General features: G+C 34.9%; 2 protein-coding genes across 9 annotated transcripts in view; one reads left to right on the forward strand and one right to left on the reverse strand.

The window, feature by feature from the left end:
* The window catches only part of LOC141447542 (lanC-like protein 3), a 190,674-nt gene that overhangs the window by 65,325 nt on the left and 103,963 nt on the right, over positions 1–21,386 (reverse strand). The gene's annotated exons all lie outside the window — the stretch shown is intronic.
* LOC141447533 (uncharacterized) lies at positions 16,708–20,810 on the forward strand. 2 transcript variants are annotated; one of them, XM_074115188.1, is made up of 5 exons: positions 16,726–17,095; positions 17,172–17,279; positions 17,367–18,527; positions 18,609–18,680; positions 18,757–20,810. In XM_074115188.1, exons 3-5 carry the CDS (start codon positions 18,507–18,509, stop codon positions 20,269–20,271), a joined length of 1,608 nt encoding a protein of 535 aa, XP_073971289.1. In that variant the 5' UTR covers positions 16,726–17,095; positions 17,172–17,279; positions 17,367–18,506; the 3' UTR covers positions 20,272–20,810. The 2 variants fall into 2 exon arrangements, with proteins under 2 accessions (XP_073971296.1, XP_073971289.1); XM_074115195.1 differs by having other exon boundaries at positions 16,708–17,095; positions 17,367–19,326.

The following is a 21,386-nucleotide window of genomic DNA, read 5'->3' on the forward strand; positions in this document are numbered from 1 at the left end:
ACATCTCTGAAATTTTCAAAGATGTCACATAAGAGCATTACGTCTACCTTAAGGTAGAGTTCGCTGTACCCCCCTAGGGTTCTAATTTCAAAGGCCTCCCAAACTGACTGGACATGCTGATAGTCTTCGTCCGAGATGTGGCATTCATTAAGGGTGCTGTAGAATGCCTCCTTAGGGGGTAGAACCGTCTCCCTAAGTTTCTCGAACGAATCTGTGTAGTCATAGGGGTACACTCCTTTTCTTACGACCAGATCCATCTTGTCGGCGGGGAAGAATTTGCCCGTGTCTATAAATTTATTGTTGGGCAAATTCTTGGACAACCTATCTAAGCTAGAAGACATGAAACGGAAGGTGTCCACAAATCTGACGGTTAGAGCGCCCACTTGCTTGCTAAATGAGATGTATTTCTCTTCGCTGTTGGGGATGACGTCAATGCGACTTGAGTCATACCCCAACTGGCGAACAATAAAGTGGGCGTCATAGCCGCTCAGATTGTGGAGGAAGACGGGAAGGAAACGAGGAGTGCGGTAGAGGATATTGCAGGAATTGTGAGCAGGACCACGATACACACCAGTGATGTGATCGTGATCCGCCACTTTAGGATCGGTTCTGTTGAAGGGAAGATTACAGAGGTGACATTTTGGGGACCGTTTAAAGTCTTCCAGCTGAGATGGTGTCAGGGGTAGCATTGGCCGCTTAATGGAGTACACCAGAGCCACCTTCTCGGCCACCGCCTTTATGTAAGCCATAAATTTCTCTGCGGAATCTTCACCCGTATAGATGTAAGTTTCCGCAGGAAAATCGGCAGGAAGGCAGTGGCATATGTCTTCTGCAACTTTTACATAAGTGCAGAAACTCATAGGAAGATGGCTCTGGTAGGGAGTTGTGTACGACCGGCCCACATTGTTTCCGTTTGTATCCATTTTTTTAAACTTGCCTCAAAATCAGCATAAACGACGAAGGGAACCCTCATTTGGTTTTGTATTTTTGTGAAAGATATTTTTGGAGCGGTCCCATCGTCGTTACATTCTGGCAATACAATCCGGGTCGGTCTATTTACTCCACAATACTCCATATGTTCCCTCACCCGCTCGGCGATGCTTTCACCATCCAAGTTGAAATGGGTAAAGCATCGCTTACAAACGTGTACCCTTTGTTCATGAGCAGTAATTTGTCGGACCACTAATCTATTAAAATCTTTAATGTAAGTGTAGTGGCTCCGTCCATTCTCTAAAGTCAGAAGAAGGAGATCACGATGGTCCTCCTTCTCCTGCTTTACCACCTTTAAAGGGTACACGTTTCCTTTCTCTCCAAGAGTGAAAACATTTATCGTAATGTTGTTGTACTTTTCAAATTTTTTCACCTCATGGAGAGGAGTGGGGAAGGAAATGCAGTCAAAATTGTACCTGTGTTCAAGATTAGCATATTTACTAACGCGTTGTGGATCCTTTGTGATGAAGCAAGAGAGTAACGCGTACTGAAAACACCGGTCATCTGTATTTTGGACATTGATGACGGCTTTTTTATTGGCAATGTGAGGAGGAAGGGGAATGAAGCTGGAGCCGCCGAGAGGGGTGAATTTATTTACTTTTAAGAGGACTCCGTCGAACTCTTTTAGGCACCAGCCGCTCCCCTTTAGTGTTGACTCCTCCATCTCTACTATAATCTTCTTGAAGCTCTCCTTAAGAGAATCGTCGATGGAGGAGTCTTCATAAATTACTTTATTCTTAGTCTTGAAGGCGCGATCACAAGCTGCCCCGGAACTTGGAAGGAAAAAAGTTCGAAGAGTCCTCCCAAAGGCTGACTCCACTTCGTATAAATGGCCTTGAGCTGCCTCAATACGAGCTCGTTTTGCCATGACTGGTGTTTCAGTACCGCAGCGTCGCAAATGAGCAAGCATCGTTTTTCGAGAAGAATACCTTTCTCTACAATTTGGACATTGACGAGATTGCTCATTTGCGGCGCAAGCACGTTCATGACGTTCCTTAAAGTCCCCCCGTAAAAACATTTTTGCACAATACTGACACTCCATTATTATTAAAATATTAAAACACAAAATAAGTACAAATATATATATATATATATATATATATTTATAAAGCGCGAATATTTAAAAATTATTAATAAAAATGAATAAACAATATAAACTATACTAAGATTAAATTACTAAAGAAATATATACAAGAAGTAAAATTAACTATATAAAATGAAATTAAAAATTGAAAACTTAGAAATAAATGAAATACAAAAAAGTGAACTAATAAAAAATATGAATATATATATATTTGTAAAAAGTTAATAAAAATAAGTACTTACAATACAAAGAAAGCAGGATGCTGGAAAAGTTGTTGACACTAAGAACACTAAACACTGTATGACCGCAGCAGAATTCGGAGCGACTTTTATATCATCAGAAGGATCGATTATGATAATCGATTATTAGTAAAAACACGAAATGCTATTGGCTAACTATAAGTGACGTCATGCCCAAGGGTGGGAGATATCAGTTAGTTACTGACCAATACAAACAAGGCATGCTCAGACATGCAAGTTGAGCAATATTAAGCCATATACAAATAATGAGATAAATAAAGAAAAGTTAATTAAAACTTATTTATATTTTATTAATAAGTTCAAAGTTCAACTTACTTTTAAATTCACGATAAAAAACAATAATAATAAAAAACATTAAAAATGATCAAAGTGTTAGAGATGCAATTAGCCAAATACGCACACAAAGTTAAATGAAATTAGACAATAAGTCAGTTCAAATCATGTTGGAACTTGTCCGGTAGCTGGTATGAATTTTGATGGGTGGGAGGGGACATTGCATTAGCTGTTAAAGATGACGTAATACTGAAGAGGTAGAAGGGGGCAGTTTAAACAGCAGAGCGCGGTTCATTTTTAAAACAAATATGGATCAAGCAACAGCCTCCTATTTAATGCAAGTAAGTGATAATTAATACTTTCTCTCAATAGGTAACTTTAATTAATAAATAGGCAAATAGTAATAAAATAATAATTATTATTGATATTTCTCAGACCTATGCCCAGGACATATCCAATTGGGATTGGAATTCAACCCCCAACCCTGTAGAGGCCCTTTGGCCCAACTGCGGTAGTAGTAGTGATGATGAAGATGAATTTTGGACAAAAGTAATTAAATATCAATATAATAAAAATGCAATTTTGTCTTATATTAATCTTAATATAAATTATAACAAAATATTTGTTATTATTTCTTTCGGGCGCTGCAAAGGGCAGAACAGCGCAAGTTATTATCCTCCTCAAAAGATGAGGAAGAAATTCTCATACAGGCATGCTTACAAGCAGAGCAAGAATGTTTCAAGCATTTTTTTTCATAAATTTAATTTATAATTTATTTTAATTTAATTTTTTCCTTTAAATGCTTTCTTTAAATAAAATGTTTTAATTAATGTTTGTTCATTCTTATTTTTCCTTTTTACACTTAAAATTAGAGGAAAGTTTTATGGGGTTAAGGTAAATTAATTATTAAATATAACCGGAAATAATATGAGTCATTCTATTAGGGCAAGAAAGCAGAGCAAAAAGGACATGCTCATACAGGTTTGTACAGTTGGTACTGCATAAGTTCTTAATTTTCTATATTGATTCAAAAATATAAATAAAACGGAAATAATATGAGTCTCCCTATTGAGACTACAACGATATGTTCATACAGGTTTGTATAGTTGGTAAACGGAAAATATGCTAATTAGTTAAGGTTGCAACAAGTTGCGTCATAATAAGTTCTTATTTTTTTTTTCTATGTTTATTCAAAAATATTAAAAAAATGCAGCGCATATGTATTTGGGTGCAATTGCCTTCTGTATTAAGATTTCACACAATTAACTGAAGTTTACGCATGCGCAGTTGATTAAGTTAGCAGTGTAAATTATTTTCTTATTTAAGACAGCTGGTACAATTGACTAAGGTTTACGCATGCGCAGTTGATTAAGTTAGCAGTGTAAAACATATTGCTATTTAAACAGCAGTGGTTATATATTATTATATTAAGAAATATATCGATATTAATCAATACATATAGTCGATGTGATAATCGATATTGCCACTGCCTGCTGTATTAAGGTATCATACAATTTACTAGTATATGCGCATGCGCAGATGATTATGTTAGCAGTGTAAATTATTTTTCTTAGTTAAAAAACAGCTGTTGGCATATATATAAATTAGCAGGTATGATAAAAGCTGTGGAAGGGAAAAGGGGGCTTGCTACAGAGACCTGTCCAGAGAGGTAATCATTTGGAAAAAAAGATGCAATTCTATTAGCTAGTTAGAGTGTGACGTAATTGTGGTGGGGGGTTAATGCTAGTAATAGCTAGTATCGCAGTCCAAATGTCAGTTCGGGTTTAGTTTCCAGTGAGTGTAGGTCGCGTCATCAGCAGCGGAAGCAGTCCAGGTGGAGGGGGTACGTAAATAATTTTTCTATTACCTAAAGTGAGGTTATCCATTTTTATTTAAGTTCAATATTTTTGTGATAGTGGGGGTAATTTAAATTTAAAAAAAATTCTTGGTAAGGGGTGTTAGATTTTTTAAAAAATAATTCCAAGTTAAAACATAAGAGAACATTCAAAACTAGAGTAAGCGAGACTACCACTGTGGCCGACTGGTGCAGATGACGTGTCTACCAGCACGAAGGTTGTAGGATCGAATCCCAAGTAAGTAAAAATAATTAAAATAAAAAAATTCACCCTCCTGTCTATCAATGGGCAAGGGGGTGGAGGTATGTTTCATCAGCTGGTATGAGGTCTGCCATCTTGTGGTCATCAGCTGGTACGAGATCCGCCATCTTGTGTACTACAGCTGTTGGAAGAGACGCCATCTTGTAGGAGGAGCTTAGGAGGCCAACGAATACGACGACCTAGAGGTGGTGGGAGTGGAGGGGGTAAAGGTAGGTGTCATGTGATAGGAGTAGGGCTTGGGTGGGGGTAAAGGGATGTCGTCGAATACGCTGATTGGTCGATTAAGAAGGGTGGGGGTAAAGGTGGTGTCATCGAATTCGCTGATTGGTCGATTAAGAAGGGTGGGGGTAGGAGTGGGGGTAAAGGTGGTGTCATCGAATTCGCTGATTGGTCGATTAAGAAGGGTGGGGTGGGGGAAGGGGCGTGGCCTAAAGTCCTCGTCGAGTTCGATGATTGGTCAATAAGGTGGGGTGAGGTAGGGGCGTGGCTTAAACCCTCGTCGAAATCGAGGGGTGGGGGTAGGGTAAGGGGAGGGGATTGGGAGGGGTGGGATGGCCGCCATTTTGTATTTTAGGTGCGCCAGGATCGGCAAATCCTCTCTACTACGACGTAATACTGAAGAGGTAGAAGGGTTAGTTTAAACAGAAGAGCGCGGTTCATTATTACAATAACAAATATGGATCGATCAGCAAGCTCCAATTTGTCACAAGTAAGTGATAATTATTACTTGTTGTTCATTCTTTTTGGTGACTGATTCATAGTTTCAATAGGATGAAAAAACTATGAATCAGTCACCAAAAAAAATGAACAACAATTACAAGACAAAAGCCAATCGAACCAACATTTTCACTGAAGTGGAGCACACCTATGGATACACCACGAAGAAAACAACAGAAAGGTACATAGAATTACAAAAGAAGTTCATCACAGAAAAAGAAGACCTCACTTTCCTTATTAAATGTAAAAGCAATAGTATTTTTCCTAAGTTTATCAGTAATAAATGTAAAAACTTTACTAAACACAACAACAACCACTATAATAACTTACTACATACACTCTATCAAAAAACTTGCAAACAGCTATTGAATATACACGACTGAAATGGCAATTATTTTTTCATCCTATTGATAATTATTACTTTCTCTTAATAGGTAATTGTAATTACATAATAGACAAATAAATACTAATTATTATTAACATTTCTCAGACTTGGAATTCAGTACCCAACCCTTCAGGAGCATTTGAGAAACCTTCCCCGCATCTCTAGTTCCGGTGGTCCTTTCTCACCTGTTCCTGCGCTTATCCAGAGGTTTCCTTGTCCTCCCTGCTACGCATTTACCCTGCCACACACACGCACACTCTAATACACAACGCTCCCTGCCCCACACCGCTTTCCTGGCATTCAACCTCAATCGCTGAACCTACGCTTCCGGAACTTCCCGGTTCGCAGCGAAAGGTAAGTGTTTCTTTCTCTTGTTTTCCTTCATTTAATTGTGAAACATTTTGAACTGGTTACCACCCGTTTCGCCACTTCCGCTTTATTAGCAGGCGCCTAACGCCACTCCTAACACTTCGCCTCCGGGTGTCCAGCATAAGAGCGGACACCGATTGTTATCAAATTATAAAATCCTTTGTAACAAAGTTTAGGCTTTATGAAAATCAATTGCGGTCAAACAATTTGATTCATTTCCCATTAATAAATAACTATAAAAGTGACCATAAAAACTTCCTCAAATATTCTACTGAAATCGCAAAATTACTCGAAGAATTCAATACCAGATTCTCAAACATGCGAAAGTTTGAGGAAATGTTCAAAATATTCTTAGCTCCACCAATATAGAGGAGGAATCGGCGCCTTTGGAGATAGAATTGCAATCAAGCATCGAGCTAAAAAGCCTGCATAAGGGAATAAGATTGAGTATTATCAAAAATATATCCTCGAAGATAAATTTCCAAAAAAAAACGATTGACTAAATTGCATTAAATCAGCATTTGGAACTACTTATCGCTGCGAATCATTTTTTTCCAAGTTATACCTGGTTAAAACAAAGTGTCGTAGCAGGTTGCTCGATGAAAACATGACCAATCAACTACAATGCGCGTCCACTAAATTATCCGATGATATTAAAAAAATCTCAAGTAAAATACAAAAAGAAGTGTCACATTGATTGTAAGATAATAATATATTTTGAATGTTGTACAATAATAAAATATTTTAAATTATTTGTTGTTTTATTTTTATATGTGCGGCCCACCTCAGTTCAGTAAATTTTTACTTGACCCACCAACCGATTTGGGTTGGGCACCCCTGGTATTAGAGCAACAGAATTGACGTTTAAAGGAGGAGATTAACTCTTGAATAGGCAGTTGAGAAGTAATAATTTTATTTTCTAAAATATTTGAATAATATTTTTATTTTCATCTTGTAGGAGGAGGAGGGGGGTAAAGGTAGGTGTCATGTAGTAGGAGTAGGGCTAGGGTGGGGGTAGAGGAAGTGTCGTCGAATTCGCTGATTTGCCGATTTAGAAGGGGGAAGGGCGTGGCCTAAACCCTCGTCGAATAAGATGATTGGCCGGTGGGCGTGGCCAAAGGAGAAATCCTGCATTCTGATTGGCTCCTCAAAAAAAGCGTCCCAGAACCGCCATTTTCCCTCTATGTGAAGAGGAGGACTTGTTTGAAAAAGTAATTAAATAACAATATAATAAAAAATGCATTATTGTTTTATATTGATCTTGATATATAATTAAAACAAAATATTTATTATTTCTTTCAGGCGCTGCAAATTGCAGAAGTTCATAAATTATTATACTCCTCAAAAGTGGAGGAAGAAGTGCTAATGCAGGCCTGCCTGCAGGCAGAAAAAGATTTTTTTTTGCATTTCCTTTCTTAATTAATTACAATTAATTAAGAAAAGTAATGGCGGGGGAACTACGAGCTCGAGGGGCCGTAAGGTGCTGCGGCCACCGGACGGAAAAGAAATTAACGAAGAGGCAGTAGAGAGAGAGGGGAGCTGAACGCAGCAGTATTGGTGAGAGAGAGCGAGCGCCTGGTGATCAGTCAGGAAAAAAAATACATAGACAGAGCGACCGAATTTATTTGGCCGACCCGCCTCTGAGTCTCTTAACGACTGGACCAAGTAACCGAGTAGCCGAGCCACGACCCCCGGAAGACCATTGGCGGAAGTAGGTGGCCGTACCGCACCCCCCAGGTACTCTTGTGTGCTGTGAAGTTCCCCCCTAACCATCAGGAACTGTCGGCGAGTAACTAACCGCCCCTAAAATTAACTCTTAACCCGAACGTTGGGACAATCTGTTATTATTTTATTTTTACTATTTAAGTTGTACTTTTAGTTTTATTTTTCTTAATCAATCAGGTGAAGGATCCTTCTTTTATGTTATTAGACTTGTATAATTTTCTGTTTCTTGTTTTGGTAAATGTAATTGTTCACCATAAAGGCCTAGTATTGTTAACCTTTTTATTGGAATGGTTATCTGGTTCATTGCTGGTCACCACTACTATTAGCGGTGTTACAATGCATTATTGTTTTATATTGATCTTGATATATAATTAAAACAAAATATTTATTATTTCTTTCAGGCGCTGCAAATTGCAGAAGTTCATAAATTATTATACTCCTCAAAAGTGGAGGAAGAAGTGCTAATGCAGGCAGTGCGAATTCTCGAAACAAAGAAAAAATTCCCGAACGCAGAGCCCAATAAAAAAAATTTCACAATGAAGTCTTCTCTAGCCTTTCTGAAAATCCTTCCTCTTGTAATTTAAGCCGTGACGTAAATTATGTACCAGTAATACTTGATCATTAACTCTTTAGAAAGCAAGTACTTGAAACCTCTCATGTTATTGTAAGTATACCACATGAGGAATGATAAGCGACAAGCGTAGATAACAGGTTGGTAAAGTAGGAATATTTTTTGGGTCTCTGTTTTTATGTCGATATAAACCAGCCGAAAAAAACACAGTTTGAATAAACAGTGTTGCTCTTCATTAATAACGCGCGATTGCGACATGTGGTGACCCTGATACTGACAACTGGAACATCTCCATTTTTTGCTAGTTAAGCAATTCTCGACTGAGGCACATACACATGAGGAGTGGAAGAAACGTCTCCAGCGCTGTGTGGCTTCAGAAGGAAGTTATTTTGATAGCGACAATACAGAATTGTAATTCTTTTTGAATAAATTTTTTTTAAAAAAATCAGTCTCATTACTTAATTTACAGACCTCGTATAACACACCTACAGTTAAACTACCTCTTTGGGGGGGGGCAGCAATTTTTCATCCCCTGGCTTAAACAAATAGAAATCAAATTGAGATTGTTGAGGAAAATGTAATAACGACGTCGAGTCACCTCATTAGAAATAAATTTTAATCGACGGGATGCGCAGATATCGATAACCGACCAGCACAAGCGTCCGCCAGAATGTACCAACCTGTTTAGAGATTACCTCCTACTTACTTACTTCTTCTGAAGATGATTTGGATATAGATAGATAAATATTCTGTATTTATGAAAACATATTACAGTGAGAGGTACAAAATAAACGAAAAAAAATAATTCACTGGTGCATAACTGAATACAATTTTCTTCTACTTACGAATTTTGATTTTTTGGGTATTTTGATTTTGTATTGTATTGTCTTGCTTATATACTTCGAAAAGGCAAATCTTTGGTAGCTCGGAAGAAGACATAGCGAATACTTTAATCCACCAGTTAAGAGTACGCTCCAGTATTACCACGCGAATATCTTGGCACCCAGTTTCACTTCTAATAAAATGATTAGGGGTGTTTAATGGTAGGTGAAATAGACCTTTAATTTGTTTTGACAAGTAAACACAAATTTTCTGAATTTTAAAACAGATAAAAAATAATTATAAACGTTATTAAGTTGTTGAGAGTTTGCAACATCTAATATATCTGCTACATCACTATTTATTACATTTATATTTTTAAACAAAGATTTTCTATAATTGTTATAAGAAGGGCAATATTTTAAGATATGAGCGAGCGTTTCCTTTGCATTTAGATTACAAGTTTGACAATTAATTGTTGTATCTATGACATACTGTTCTCCATTTAAATATATTCTAATTAGATTTATATTACTTAGCCTAAGCTGAATTAATAATCTTTGCTGTTTTATGTTTGAATTACCAATAAAATAAAAAGGAACACAGTCTGTTTGTACAAAAAATCTAAAATCTGGGTTATATTTTGAATTATACACTCTCTCCAGATCCAGGGATTTTAAGTGGTTCGACCATTTCTCTAAAATGTCTTTTTTACACTATCGGAGCAGATCCGAACTACTAAATCTTACGTCATAATAACCAATTGCATGCAATACTTTGGCAAGATAAGAAAACCAGTGTTTTTGTATTGTATTGTCTTGCTTATATACTTCGAAAAGGCAAATCTTTGGTAGCTCGGAAGAAGACATAGCGAGTACTTTAATCCACCAGTTAAGAGTACGCTCCAGTATTACCACGCGAATATCTTTGCTTCTAATAAAATGATTAGGGGTGTTTAATGGTAGGTGAAATAGACCTTTAAAAAACGAAACTTGAAGTTTCTCCGGTACTTTCAAATAGTTGATGGACCAAAGTTCAGAAGCATACAGAAGTGCAGCAGCTGAGATTGACTCAAATAATCTAATTTTAGACTCCCATTTGGATATACTTGCGTGCTGCCAGTCATTGAGATACCTTTAATTATGCGTTGTTTATTAATAAGGGCCCAAAAGTAAATGTGTAAATTGTCAAGGTTGCAACTAAGGTATAAGACATTGTTTTTTTATTTAGTAATGTAACTTTTATTTCAATAATTAATTATAGTTTTTTTGACACTTTCAATTGTTTTGTATTTGGACACCACATTCTGTTCTCCCCCACAGATTAACAAGATCACTAATATCTCCGAACCAATAATTATCTCTTAAACGCAAATAGATAGACCTAGTTAACACTAACAGTGACGTCACACTTCCTACGTGTAGAACTTCAAATAAATCATATTGGGTTGGCAACTAAGTCATTGCGGATTTTGTCAATAGATGGTTTTAGCACATTCTTTTGCTTTGTTTACGTGATCAAAGCATCTAAGTTGGATTGTTTACTGTTGACAAATAATTTTGGTTACTGAAACGTCTAAATTAGGGAATATTTTGCATTTATTGTTATAATTTGAAATTGATTGATTGATAGTAAATTAATTCTGCTACCTAAAGATTCTGACAGGTCACTAAATTCTAGGTACAACTCCCAAACACAGGTTGCTATTAACACCCTGGGCGAGGAAACGTTATGTCTTCAAGTCTCAATATTTAAATATTAACATTGTAGCAATGTTTTTTGTTTTTTTTTTGTTTAAGTGCATTTTGGACTTTGTTTTAACAATTGATATTGAGTTTTTATTGATATTTAATTTTTTTTTAGGAACAAAGTCAACTTTAACGTAATAGTCATTGATTTCTACGCGAGAAATAAATATTATAATAACTTTTGCAGACACTTCTAATCCAAGTAAGTAATCAAGCAAATAAAATGCATCGAATGCCAGTCAATGGCCATTTAGTATTAAAAGTTGGCTGAGGTTAGTGTTAGTCTCATAGCTAATATTCACCAAACACATAAGTTTGTGATAAAGCAATAGGTATGTAGTGGAGGGGCTAACCTTCTGTGAACCTATCGATAGTAACAAAACTATCGATATGTGGAAGGTTTCAAGAAATAGAGAGTCTCGCCTTAACCAGTGCTGTGCGTACTACGTTGCCGTGGTCCTGACAAATAAGTGGAATAACACGTGTAAACTATTATTATTAAGCTTGTATTATTTGTAGAATTATTTTTTAGTCAACACACACAAAATCTTGTGCATTGCAGTGATATAATCCTCTGTAGTAAACAAACTTACTAAGAACGTAAAAAAAAACATATTCTCACTAATCCATTTTAACCGTTTGTTTATAGGTCAGAATAGACTCTGGCCCCAAAAGGGCTTATTTTGTAGATTGTTGCTTGAACTTTTTTTTTTTGTTAAGAATTTTATAAATTTAAAAGTAAGTGAAACGTAACTAGTTCTCATTATTTATTTATTTATTTGATTTATAGGACTCACGTCCTGTCTCAAATACAGTTGGGTAAAGCATAAATTAATACAAATATATACAAACATAAGCACACAAAAAACTGAAAGAAACACTTGGAATTATGTCATTGAAATAAGCTCAAAGGAATAGCTCCTTTCTGGTATTTCATGGTACTTTTTAATTCCTTGAAAATAAGTACAAAGATAAATAAAGCCAAAATAATTAAAAAAGAAATAAAATACAAACATAAATAAATTGTTTAACTTATTAACTCCTCTCTTAAAGAGAAACATTCACACAGATAACAGAATATAGTTTTCATTACAACTCTACTGCACTGAGTTAACACAAAAGGTAAACTGAAAGAAGCTCTGTCCTGATACTTTTCACGGATGCTAAAATATGCAGGACAAACCATGAATATATGGTACAAATCCTCTTTTAGAACATTGCCACATAAAAGGCAATTACTGTTTAAATCTATTCTGCAAGTGCTATTTTTTAATTTTAATGAAATTGTCCTAAGTTGAGCAAATAAACGTGTGTATGATATGGGTAATTGAGTAAGGAGATATTGTTGCGAGATCGAGCTATTGTTGTATAGCTGAGGGTAAAGAATACTACAAGTGGAGCTATGTAATCTATCCAAATCCTGATTCACAAGAAAGTGTCTATATTTTTCCAAAGTTGGAGAAATCATTTCTGAAGAAACTTCAGGGTCAGATATCCCTAACTGGCTAGACCATGGATGCACAGACCGCGGCCCGCCGGTCGAATACTGGTGGCCCGCCGACAGCAAAAATAATACTCTCGTACATTCGAAAAATATTGAATTCTATTCCAGAATAAAACCAAAAAAAAATATGTTCGAAAAGTAATTTGAATCTCGCGCGCGCGCTATTTGAATCTAGCGCCCAAAAATGCTAAGTCAAGTAACATCGCTTGCCGCCTTTATATAAAGTTCAAAATAGTAGAGAAATCCAGAATTTTCTAGCGCGGTGTGAGCAAGCGAGACAGCAATAGTCCCGAATTCCCGATTGCTCGCGTAGGTAGATACACCAAGCTTCCAGAGTCGTATGCGCGGTATAAAAGCCACGCTAACCGCAGCGACCGACAGTTCGGTTTTAATTTGAGTGAAGTGTCAACAGAAAGAAATAAGCGCGAAAATACAAAGCGAAGTAATAAGTGATTGAGAATAAGTGCAGTTTAATAGTGTTTTGGGGAGGCAATAGTTCTAGTGTAGATTTTAACTCGACTAGCCGGTGTCATATATTTTGATCCACATTCAACGTAGATTTCCTGTTGCAGTGTTAACCCGTCAAGTGCCGTGTATAATTGTGTTGTGAAATCGTAAGTAAAACTCTGTTATTAATAAGTGTTTCCCTACCTATTTAATCAATTTTAATCAAATTTAGCTTTAATGTTGGCCAAATATTAAAATAAAACAAATAAATTACTATTTTTTATCAGAATTTCTCTAACTGTAATAATTACGTCATTATTTCAGATATAAAATCTGTATAAAAATCTTAAAATTTCTGAGGAATAATATTTAATCAATTATTTGTGATAAATTAAAAAAGGATGGGTAATTTAAGTAGGTACTGTAATTGTTTTTAGGTGCTGTGTTAATCCTAGCCAGGATTAGAACGCAACATGGAGAAGCCAGGACCTAGTAAAAAACGTAAGGTTAAAGATGAAAATCGGCAGTTTCAAGAAATTTGGACTGAGAAATACTTTTTTGTATGGTCGCATAACAAAGTCGCTTGTTTAATTTGCAAGAATTCTGTTGCGATTGCAAAGGAATATAATGTAAAAAGGCACTATGAAACGCAGCATCCTTCTTTTACCAAGTTTACAGGCGAATTAAGAAAGCAAAAAATGTTGTCTTTAAAACGGGAGCTTATTGGTCAGCAAGCTATGTTTACAAAACCCATTCAAGATTCAGAAACAGCTACAGAAGTTAGATATGAAATTTCTCGAATGATAGCAAAGCGAAGTCGCCCCTTCAATGATGGCGATTTTGTAATAGAATGCTTAGAAATTGCCGCTAAGAAAATGTGTCCAGAAGCAGCAAAAAAGTTTGAGAAAATTCAACTGAATCGTATGACTATCCAAAGACGAATTATGTCTTTGTCAGGTAATATTGCGGAACAATTAATTGAAAAAACTAAGATCATTGAATTTTTTTCATTAGCACTCGACGAATCCACTGATATTAGTTCCACAGCTCAACTTCTCATATTCATACGAGGTGTTACTCAAGATTTTGAAGTCTTAGAAGAGTTATTAGGAATGTGTTCATTGAAAGGTCAAACCAAAGGAGTTGATATACTCAATGTACTTTTGGATGAGTGTTCAAAAACTGATTTGGACTTATCAAAATTATCGGGAGTTGCGACTGACGGTGCTCCTTCGATGATTGGTGTCAATTCCGGGCTAGTTACTTTGCTGAAAAAGCATCTGCAAGAAAAAAACATAAACGCTGAAGATCTCATGCAGTTTCACTGCATTTTACACCAAAGAAGCCCTCTGTTCTAAAAAAATTGAATTTCAAAATGTCATGAAAGTGGTAGTTTCGACTGTAAATTTCATAAAATCACGAGGACTCAATCACAGACAATTCAAACAATTCCTTGATGACATCGAAAGCGAATACGGAGATTTACTGTATTATACAGAAGTAAGGTGGCTAAGTCGTGGATTGACACTGGAACGATTTCTAAATTTAATAGAAGAAATTGGAATATTTCTGGCGGAAAAGCAAAGGGATGTCCCGGAACTTAAAAATCCTGATTGGTTGTGTGATTTGGCTTTTTTAGTTGACATTACAAATCATTTGAATGTCTTGAACACACGGCTTCAAGGCAAAAATCAACTGATATCCCAGCTCTACGCTCATGTATCATCCTTTCAATGCAAGCTGACACTTTTCAGATCACAATTGAATTCTGGAAATTACAATCATTTTCCGAATTATAAGAAAATGACTGAAAAAATCAACAAAACTGCGATTAATTTCAGTTATGTAGAAAAGCTAGATATTTTGATTCAATCTTTTCAAGACAGATTTTCGGAGTTTAAAAAAGTGAAACCTCTGTTGGACATATTCAGCAATCCTTTCACGATTTCAGTTGAAAATGCGCCAGAGTCAATGCAGTTAGAAATTATTGACATTCAAAACGACCAAGATTTACGCTACAAATTCAACGAAGGAGACTTGCTGAACTTTTACCGCTGCATTGATAAAAATATGTACGAAGAGTTGCGCATAAACGCTCTGAAATGTGCCAGCTTATTTGGTTCTACCTATATATGTGAACAAACTTTTTCAATACTAAATAATAATAAAACAAAAAATCGAAACCGCCTTGCAAATGAAAGTTTGGAAGCAGTTTTACGCGTTGCTACAAGTAAATTTGAGCCAAATATAAAAAAGATTGTAAGCACTATGCAGTGCCACGCTTCAAATTAAGAAATTCTTTTTCAATTTTAATAAATTATTATCAATTCTTTATTGTCTTTAATTACCTATACTTCTGGCGGCCGGCCCGCCATCAGTTCATGATTTGCCCGAGTGGCCCCTAGTCTTAATAAGTCTGTGCAACCATGGGCTAGACTCATCAAATTGATCTAATAAAGCCTTCAATCGTACAACCCAATTGTACTTGGTAGACTTTCAGGAGCACACATTATCACTTCCCTGCGTGCAGGACATTTTATCTAGGCATGCTCTAGGGTATCTATCCCTACTAGTATTGAGTAATTTAAGGTACCAAAGTAAACTATACTTTAGCACGTACCAACTAATGTGGACTGAGCCGGTCTCGAGACGAACCGGTGTGCGCGGTTAAATCAAAAAGAAACCCTGGTTTGATGGGGCCTGCCTTCGGGCTAGAAATAAATCTTTTAATTTATTAAAACTTTTTCGTGCTACTAATTCATCATTTGTTAGAAATGCTTATCTAGTGTCTAATATGGAGTATAAATCAGTTTTTTTTGAACATAAAGAAAGTCGTTAGTGATGCAAGTATCCAAATACGCACACAAAGTTAAATGAAATTAGACAATAAGTTCAAAACATGTTGGAACTTGTCCGGTAGCTGGTATGAATCTTGAGGGGTGGGAGAAGACATTGCATGTTCTAGCAAGTCGTAGTAGTATGAGTGGGGCGCACTACATTAGCTAGTTAAAGATGACGTAATACTGAAGAGGTAGAAGGGGCAGTTTAAATAGCAGAGCGCGGTTCATTTTTAAAGCAAATATGGATCAATCAACAAGCTGCAATTTAACGCAAGTAAGTGATAATTATTACTTTCTCTTAATAGGTAATTTTGATTACATAATAGACAAATAGTAATAAAATACTAATTATTATTAATATTTTTCAGGCTTATGCCCAGGACATAACCAATAGGGATTGGGATTTAACCCCCAACCCTTCAGGGGCCCTTAGGCCTAATTATTATGACGATAGTGAGGAAGACGACATTTTCGAAAAAAGTAATTAAATAACAATATAATAGAAATGCATTTTGTTTTATATTGATCTTAATATATAATTAAAACGAAATTTTTTGTTATTGTTTCAGGCGCTGCAAATTGCAGAAATACAGAGATTGCTATCCTCCTCAAAAGAGAAGGAAGATCAGCTAATACAAGCCTGCCTGCAGGCCGAAAAAGAATTTTTTAAGCATTTCTTTTCTTTAAAAAAAAAAAATTACAATTAATTTAATTAAAAAAAAGAAAAGAAATGAAATGCTTAAAAAAATAGTTTTTTTTAAATTTTTTTAAATACATAAATAAATGTAAAAAATATAAAGAAATGTTTTTTAATTAATTTTGCTTCATTCTTATTTTTTTCCTTTTTACACTTTTTTATCTTTCCACTTCGGAAAAATATTCTCCCGAGAATTTAATTACATCTATAATTCAGAATACTTAGATATATCACCAAGTGAAGCATTTGATTTAGAAATGATTAGCTCGACTTTAAGTCAAAATGAATTTCGTTATATAAATCTGGACGTACTAATTATCTCATTGATACTAAACAACTCTTATCTTACTTGATTTCATAAAAAGACGGAAGTTTGATTTCAGTTGAGGTGCAAAAGGTTTAATAACATTTGCTAGGTTTATTTATAATGAAGAGGAATCCTGCATTCTGATTGGCTCCTCAAAGAAAGCGTCCCAGGACCGCCATTTTCCCTCTAGAGCGCGGTTCATTATTACAACAGCAATGTCAGCAAGCAGCAATTCACCACAAGTAAGTGATTATTACTTTCTCTTAATAAGTAATTTTAATTACATAATAAATACTAATTATTATTAACATTTCTCAGACTTATGCCCAGGACATCGAAAATTGGGAGTGGAATTTAGCACAAAACCCTTCAGAAGCCCTTTGGCCCAACTGTGTTGATAGCGATGAAGACGAATTGTTTGAGAAAGTAATTAAATAACAATATAATACAAATGCATTTTGTTTTATATTGATCTTAATATATAATTAAAAAAAATATTTGCTATTATTTCAGGCGCTGCAAAGGGCGGAAGATAAGATAAAGAAAAAGAGAATCAACACAGTTAAATAAACATATCGTATTTTAATCATACAATTTTGTCCTATACCGTTGTAATCACTTTAGCTGTACAAAATGCACACCAATCTTAGTCCATCTGATCAGCAACCCCTAATTCTTACCCTCTACGACCAAACGGATACCCAAACTACTTGTTCCCATACAAGTCCCTCATTACCACGTATTAGTCACCCTTTAAGAAAAGAAGATTATGACCACATTTCCCATATTTAATGGAGATCCTTATGAAGTATTATATTTTACCCAAACAGTCGAAGACGTCTGTAATGTAACCTGTAAACCAAATATTATAGAAAGCGCAACTAACGAATACCTTCTCCTTAATAAAATAAAAGCTAAAATCACGGGATTCGCTCAATCACTAATATTAACAAAAAAAAGATCCACCCCCTTAAAAGAACTACTAGACATTCTAAAAAGAAAATTTTCATGCTCAAAATTCTTCGAAGATTTAAAGTTCGAAATATACAATATCAAACCCCACTTTAAAGAACTCCCAACTGATTATCTAACTCGCTTACAGTCAATAACAGATTTAATACTTGCCAAATATATGATCGATGGAATTAGCTCGGAAATAATAGAAACGTCCATGCAGTATGTAGAAAGGTAAGTTATCCATCAGTTCCACTCAACCACCCTGTTTGGTCCCCGCACTGGTCGCGGCCCCCCTGGGTCAGAATTTTCTATCACCATCGGCCCTTGGTTGGCAGTATTGGTGTGCAGAGAGTGGGGGTTGGTGCGACACAGACGATGTGCCCCCCCTTTTTGTTACGACAGATTCATTGTGTGCGTATCAGTGTTGCCAATGTCCGGGTAATTACCCATTTTTCGGGTAATTCAACATTGAATGGGTAAGTAAGCAAGTAATTGAACTTTGACGGGTAAAATCGGGTAATCATCTTACTCAAACGAAATAATTTTTAAATATCAAATAAGTAAGAAATATTTTTTCACATATTCAAATTCATATTTTACCGCTTACAATTATGGCGTGCGCTTGCGCAGTACGAGAACATAAAGATTGAGTTATATCGATAAGCGAGAAGATTAAATAGATTGACTGTCCACAATATGAATAATTGGCTAATTAAGGTACGTAAAATAATAAATAAAATGTAAATTGGATCCATTTGATAAAATTTAGTTCTAAATTTAGTTAAATTAATTTTTTAGAAAACTCCAAACACTGATACGTCAAAGTCAGATAAACTGAGTAGTGCTACTGAAAATGAATTAATAAATCAGGTATATATATTTTGTTGTTTTTTAATTGACATAAAATGAAAGCCATTAATAATAAATAAATTTTTTACTTTTTTAGAATGATAGCTCCGATTCACCTAGTGATTTTGAATGTAGTGGTCAAAGGTCGTCCAAAAAAAAACTAAAAAGACTAAGTAAAAAAAAAATTGGAGAGCCAAAATTTTGTGATGCTTGGCTTCAGAATCCAGACTTTAAGGAATGGTTGAAAAATTCAGTCCATAATGATAAGCATAAAGCTTTTTGTAAGATATGCTTAAGTGAAATAGTTTGCTACAACAAGAATAGTCTCAAACGACATTCACAATCAGCTAGACATAAATCAAACTTATCAAAACCTATTCAAAATCGTACAATTAATAATTTAATTCAAGAAACTCCATTAAATCGTCAAGTGAAACGAGCGGAATTAATATTGAGTGCTGTAGTAGCTTCGAAATGTTTATCTTTCTCATTAATGGATGTATTGGGACCTGTAATTACAAAAATTTTCCCAGATTCTAAAATTGCCCACAAACTATCGCTGAAAAGAAGTAAGACTACAGCAATGGTTGGAAGTTTATCAAAATCATTGATAAAAAATTTTTGTGACCATCTAAGAACTCCTGGGTCTTTTTTTTCATTAATAATGGATGAATCCACAGATGTTAGTCATATCAAGCAGTGTGCTTTTACCATTATCTACTATGATGAATTTAGTCAAAAAGTTGCGACTAATTTCTTTGATTTAGTCGAAACAGATTTAGGCAACGCTGAGGCATTATATTCAATATTAGAGAAAGTTTTGGTAGAAAAAAATATCCCTTTAAATAACTTGATTGGATTTTCTTCTGACACGACCAATGCCATGGCTGGTAACAGTAAATCAGTGTTTGCATTGTTGCAAAAAAATATTGAAGGCATAGCAACAATTAAATGTTCATGTCACATGATACATCTGGTTGCTTCTCATGCATGTGCCAAACTGTCTACATCTGCTGAAGAACTACTTCGTAACTTGGCTTCTTATTTTCATCGTAGCTGGAAGAGAATAAAGGAACTACAAGAATTCCAAGAATACTTTGAAGTAAGTCCACACAGGATCTTATCACCAAGTAATACACGATGGTTGTCGTTAAAAAGTTGTGTAGATCGAGTGCTCGAACAATTCGCACCTCTAAAGGTTTATCTCCAAGGTCAATTAATGAATGATCCATCTCCAACATTACAAACTATGCTTAAAACTATGGATAATCGGTTTACCTTCATCACTTTGCAATTTCTGAGTTATGCATTAGGTATTTTTACTGATTTTAACTTAATGTTTCAAACAGAGAAACCCATTTTACATAGGGTAAAACCTGAAATTGAAAAAATTTTAAAAGACTTGTGTTCAAATTATATAGACATTGCTCATATTAGAAAAAATGACATTTTCAATTTAGATCATAAAAATCCTAGATTTTTTGTGTCAATAGATAATATTTACGTGGGTCTTGAAGCAAATGAAAGTTTAACAGACTTAATTGAAAATAAAAAAGTACAAAAATGGGACATTATTGAATTTAAAAAAAAAAATTTTAAATTTTTACATTGAAGCTGTCAGTGAAATTAAAAAGAAATTTGATTTCAGTGATTCTATGTATGCATTTTTGCATATATTAGAACCAAAACAAGCTCGTGCTTATATCATAAAATCGTTGGGTGTAGTTTTACAAAGATTTCCAAGTTTAAAAAACTATGTTATGCTGCAAGAATTGGATAATGAGTGGAAAAGACATGCGTTATTAAATTTAAAAGATTTTAATATCGATATAAATTTGGACACTGAGGATTACTGGGCTAAAATTTTTAATATAAAAAAAGCTGATGGTGAACTTGAATTTAAAAATTTAAAAAAAGTTATATACTTTTTGCTTGTTTTACCCTTCTCTAATGTATCTGTTGAAAGAATTTTCAGTGACATAAAAAATATAAAAACTGATCACAGAAATAATTTGTCAACTAATACATTAAAGTCTATTTTAATCACCAAAAATTTTTTATCCAAAGATAATGATATTATTAATTTTGAACCAAATGAGGAAATGTTAAATACTAACATTTGGGACAAAAAAGAGGTCTAAAAGTTTATTTTGTGTTTAGTTATGACTATTATAATAATTTTAAATATAAAATTTATAAAAATGTTGCTACTAATTATGTTAATACATAAAAGCTGTAAAATAAAGAATAAAATAATTTAATCATAGTTATTATTTACATACTGTTTATAACCCTTTAAGCTTACAAAGAGTTTTTTATATTTCCCGCTTATAAAATATAGTTGGTAACGCTGGTTTTAGTATCTGGTTTTAGTAAAAACGGGTAATTGAACCTAGTGGAGAGGGTAATTCTGATTTACCCCATCGGCAACACTGGTGCGTATGTTAACAAGTGAAGCACAAGTGTTCAGCCATCTTGTGGCGTCGTTTTCTCTCTAAAAAGTTTTTAGTAAAAACCTTGTGCAAGTTTTCCCTAAATTGTCTGTGTCGGATAGGCTATCAGTACCGACTAGCATTGAGTGTTGTATTGTCAGGAAAATTACTGTAAGTTTTGTACAATTTTGTAAAGAACGAACTCAATTGACATCCCCTGTCTGGGGTGCTCAAAGTTATTTCTATTGTATTTGCCTCGATACCCTGCGTGGTATTTCCTATGCGCATATAAAAA

The sequence above is a fragment of the Rhodnius prolixus genome, unplaced genomic scaffold (assembly GCF_049639745.1).
Source record: "Rhodnius prolixus isolate KJV_2025 unplaced genomic scaffold, Rpr scaffold_1, whole genome shotgun sequence".
In the NCBI taxonomy this organism is placed as follows: Eukaryota; Metazoa; Arthropoda; class Insecta; order Hemiptera; family Reduviidae; genus Rhodnius; species Rhodnius prolixus.